This window comes from Canis lupus, chromosome 30 (genome assembly GCF_003254725.2).
Source record: "Canis lupus dingo isolate Sandy chromosome 30, ASM325472v2, whole genome shotgun sequence".
Lineage (NCBI taxonomy): Eukaryota > Metazoa > Chordata > Mammalia > Carnivora > Canidae > Canis > Canis lupus.
The window spans coordinates 33,760,475-33,765,313 of record NC_064272.1 but is presented as its reverse complement, the minus strand read 5'-3'; the positions used below and the strand labels follow the sequence as shown (position 1 = coordinate 33,765,313).

The 4,839-nt window shown below is 61.1% G+C and overlaps 1 protein-coding gene across 1 annotated transcript; it reads right to left on the bottom strand.

Moving 5' to 3' along the window:
• Positions 1-917: 917 nt before the first annotated feature.
• On the bottom strand, positions 918-2,600 carry LOC125754019 (uncharacterized). The gene is made up of 2 exons (XM_049103995.1): positions 2,196-2,600; positions 918-2,024 (listed from the first exon to the last, which is right to left on the bottom strand). The coding sequence occupies exons 1-2, from the start codon at positions 2,548-2,550 to the stop codon at positions 1,525-1,527; spliced, it is 855 nt and encodes a 284-aa protein (XP_048959952.1). The 5' UTR covers positions 2,551-2,600; the 3' UTR covers positions 918-1,524.
• Between the last annotated feature and the right edge of the window lie 2,239 nt (positions 2,601-4,839).

The following is a 4,839-nucleotide window of genomic DNA, read 5'->3' as shown; positions in this document are numbered from 1 at the left end:
GACCGAGAGGGTCCCCTGTGGGCACATGGGCTCCACGCAGTAGACACCTCCAGGGGCACCCGCTGCGCACCCCGCGTGGTGTCAGACTGCAGGGTTGGGGGGGCAGGGGGTGCACACACAGCTGACTGGCTGGGCCTGCTGCTGCAGGGGCTGGGGCAGGCGAGAGAGCAGCCCGGGCTCCCTTGCTCCAGGGGCTGCCCCAGCCACACTCCAGGAAAGCCACCGACCTTCACATTTGGGAGGACACGAGGCTTACTGTTTGCTCACTGTCCCCAACCCGCGTGGTGACATGGAGCCAGGAGCTGATGGGTCGGGGGCGGGTGGCGGGCGGGGGTGGGGGGTGCCTTCTGCTTCTGAATCGTTGCTCCAGAGTTGACAGAGGGAAGGAAGGGGAGGCTGGGACCCAAGACACTTGTCTGATCCCTGCCTCGCTCTGCCCCCGCTAGCACCCTCCCGCCTCCAGCCCCCTCCCTTCTGCTCCATCCTGGGCTCCTGTCATTCAGGGACCGAAGGAAGGGGATGCTTGCAGTGGCGTTCCAGGGCAGCAGGGCAAAGAGGAGGCTCGGGATGGAGCGAGCCCTGCAGGGTCATCCCTCACACGGCAGTCCAAGGGCACTGACAGGAGTGACGGTGAGCGTCCCAGTGCTGAGGCCCAGAGAGGTGCCCCGCCTCGCCCGAGGTCACACAGCAAGAAGGGCCAGCGCTTGGCCCGGAGCCCGGGTCTGCACAATCATCTCAGACTTCATCGCCTCTCCCGAGTGGGTGGCCCCCTGCTGGTTCCACTCCCTGACTGATGTCCAGGCCTCGTGGTGTTCCTGCAGCTTGGAGAGAGAGAGCCTGGGGGGGGGGGGCAGGGGGGGGCTGGTGCAGGGGAGAAAACAGAAAGTGCCAGCTGATTCATATTTCTAAATGTCATGTTATTCCAAGACGTTCTCACTTTGCCACCACCTTCATCCACCCCCCGCTTGCCATCTTGAAGGAGGGCTGTGGAGCGGCCGGGGAGGCGGGCTGCGGTGCCACCGTGGTCTGGGGGGCTGCATCGCTGCCCTGCCCCCTGGGCGAGTGGAGGGGTGGGCACTGAGCCGGGAGCCCGGCTTCGAGCTCCGTGGGGCACCGAGCCTGGCCACGCTTCCTTGGCACGCTTCCCTATGCAAAACGGGGAGGGGCTGTGCTCCCCAAGCCCCGCTGCCATCAGACTTGCCGCAGAAGAACACAAAACCAAACAGGCTCTCGGGCTGCACCACGAGACACTTCAGGGAGCCAGAGGTGAGGCTGGGAACCCGATTCCAATCCGCAGCCCCCGACCCCTGCCCGACGCGGTGGTCGGGGTACAAGCGGTCTACAGAGGGGTGCCGGGATTGCTCCCAGCAGCACACTTCCATCCGGATTCTCGTTCGTCTCCGGTGCTTAATTACCTCCTCCGGAAGGCCCTCCCTGATTTACCCACCCCATCTGCCACCTCCAGGGCTCATCACTCCTGCCTCCTCACCCACACTCATCTTACTGCTCCCAAAAGGCATTTAGTCATTTGCGCCTGTGCGTGCGTGTCATGCCCTGGCGGGTTCCGCGACGTGAACTTCCCACACGGCACAGAGAAAGGCGCTCAGCCCCGGAGCCAGCTGCTCCCAGGTTCGTGGCCACCGCGGACTCCCCCGAGGTGAAGTGTGCAAGCACGTATCGCAGGGCTTGGTGGGAAGGGGCGGTCAGAGGTGCGACAGGACAGCTGGGGTAAGGCCAGGAGGTTCCCGGGTGCCCATGGGAGACCTGGACCCCTGCCGCCCGACGTGTGCCTGTCGGCAGAGGACTCGAGCAAGCGCGGGTCCTCCACAAAGAATAGGTGTTGCTCAGAGTCCTCCGGAACCTTCCAGGGGACACCAGGTGCTGTCCTGCAGGAAACGGAATTCCCCACACACGGTTCAACGGGACAGAGGAATGGAGGGGCTGCTGACAGAGGTGGGTGGCATCTGGGGGACCGGAAAGGATCACGAGGCTCTGCGATGACAGGCGATGCTGGCATCCCACACCTAAGGAGGCAGGGGCACACAGAGGAGAGCTGGAGGAAAGAGGGGCTGCCTCCCAAGAGCGCAGTCACAGAGGGAGGGGGCCATTCCCGGGGCCACAGCATCACGGCGGGGAGAAGCAAAGGAGAAAAAGACCCATCTTTCTCCTCCCACCTTCCCTTCTCATTCTGGTACCTTCCATCGGCCAAGCCCAGGCTGCAGCCAGAAGCCCCAGCAGCCCCGAGAGGTCCCCCTCCTGGGGCACAGAGAAGGGCAGAGAGGGTTTTGCAGGGTGCAGGGTGGGTAGGAAGCAAGCAGAGAGCACCCAGCTACTCAGGCAGCCCGGCAACCTCCCAGCAACTCCACACCCCCGCCTGCCCCTCTCCACTCCGCGGGGTTCGGGGGGGGTGCCCGTGCCCCACACAGGCGTCGGAAGCCGGGCTTGCAGCCCCATCTCTGCCACAAGCTCAAAGGACACCGGCAGGAAGTCACCTCCCCGCCCCGGGCCCTGGTCTCCGCATCTGCAAACCCTACAGGCTACAGGAGCCATCCCTCTGCAGGCCTGACCTGAGATGTTCCTTGCCCTGCCTCTTCTAGAAGGGAGCCCTGCTCGGGCGGCAGGAAAACGGGCTCGGAGAAGAAGAAGGAAGCCTAGCAAATGGAAAATTAATTCTGGACGGTAAAGAGCAGAGGCTGTTGTTTGTGATGTATAACTTACTCTTTGTGTCAAACTGTGTACTGTGAATATCAGTGGGATGGCAAGAAAACCGAGATCTATTGCTTCGAGTGTAATCTGTTCTCGGCGTTGGAGCAGGGAAGGGAGGGGGAGGGAGGCTACCACTTTAATCACAGGCCCAACTCGAGATGTCAAGCTGCTCTCGGGTGTGTTAGTGAAATGATGTTGTATTACAGGCTTCCCAGACAGCACCCCACACTGCAGCTTTATCTGCCGAGCCGTAAATTAGCACACCTACTTTACGCTCTTCAGGTAAAACCAGTAATTTAGCTGAAAAACACACACGCACGCACACGGAGCTTGCAAGGGGCGGGGGTGGTGCTTAGGAGACGGGGCTGCTCCCCTCTGAGCAGGGAATAGCTAAAAATGTGCAAACTGGGATGAAATGACACGTCAGCGGCGGCTGCACCTCCTGTCATTAGTGCGTGGGATCCTGGTGCAAGGCCCGGAGCCGACCCACCTTCCCTTCTACCTGCCTCAGTGCCTCCCACCACCCCCCACCCCTTTTCGCCATGAACCGTAAATTACATGCTGACACCTTTAATTTGTGCAAAGTATGCCTGGCTGCGCCTGGCATCAGCAGCCGGCTGCTATAATAAGGTCAATCTATATTCATTGTCGCAGCACTTGATGTGCCAGATAATACAGGGAGGCAGTGCCGTGGTGGCTTCTCCGGGCTGGGGGGGCAGGGGGTGGGGGTGCCCGCTGCCGCTCAGCGCGGCCTGGCACCAGTTGGTTCATCACTTATGCATGGCATGAGCGATGTTATGATTTAGCTAATCACCATCAGGTATTCATCCTACCGCAGCCTGTGCCAAGGAGGGGGGCCCCCCCACCCAAGAGCAGCATGGAGAGACCATTCAGTGGGTCTGACCGTCCTTTCTGGGCTGTGCTCCCTGGTGGGGGATCCTAGGATTCAGGATTATAGACCCCCTAGCCCGGTGGAGGAGAGGCTGTTGGGGGCTCCCCGTGGGCAGGGGCACTAACGTAGGGTATCCCCGGCTCCTGGGGTCACACAGCATGAGCCTAGGCACCGGAGTCATAGGGTTCTGGATTCCGATCCCAGCTCTACCTCTTGCAAGCTGTGAGAGCTTCGACAAGTCACCGGACCTCTCTGGGCTGAATGGGGAGGGGATTCCAACCCTGGCAGGGAGTCTATGAGGATACAAATATATGAGTAATAGTTCCTGATGGGTCTGCACAGAGGACGTACTCGGTCCACAGCAGCTCCCCTTACTCATCCAGGTGCTACTGGATGAAGGTCTGCTTTCAAGTGGGGCATTCAGACCCAGAGGTTGGCTAAAGGATGGGGCTGGGCCCAGTGGGTGAGGCCGACCTGAGTCAAACCCCACTTGCGTGGGGATTTTGCTGAAACACTTGCCAGATTCTGAAAGGTTTATGCGGAAGAAGATCCAGTGACCCTGAAGAAGCATTAATCCGTGGCCGGGAAGGGTCACAGGGGCAGAAGCGAGGCAGGTTCTCAGCCTCAGACAGGCTGGAGGCAGCAGACGAAGCGCGGGCTTAAGGACGAGGAGGCGAGGCCAGCCAGCCCCTGCCTGCTAGCCGCCTGAGTGCAAAACAGAGGAAACGGATCCACCCCAGGCCGTCCAGGCAGTGAGCTGGGGTCCCAGCGGGCTTCTGCTCCCATAGTTCTGCCCGCAGGACAAATGACAGTTGGTCCCCCCGGGGGGGCTGCCCTGGGGATGACAGGGCACCGTCTCCTCTCTTCATGGTGCTTCGCTAGGGGTGCACAACATGTGTTCCCCACTGTGCCCACAGCCAGGTGAGCTGTAGGAGGCCCACGATGAATTCAAAGGCCGCTGGCCTTATCCACGCAACGGAGCCAGTAGCACCTGCCCCTTGGGGCTGATGAGGAGACTAAGTGAGCCCACCTGCACACCTGGGCCGGCCAGCTGAGGACCCCTTTTCCCTCCCATCAGCTAGCTTAAGGTCTAAAGAACGGGGTCCCCTAAGTCCAGCTACAGCACAAAGGCTTCTGTGATCTGGAAACATGCTAGCTCATCCTACCCCGCGCCTTTGTCCCTGCAGCTCCCAACCCCCCAGGAACACCCCTCCCTTCTCACTGTCCCCAGGGCTAGTGTA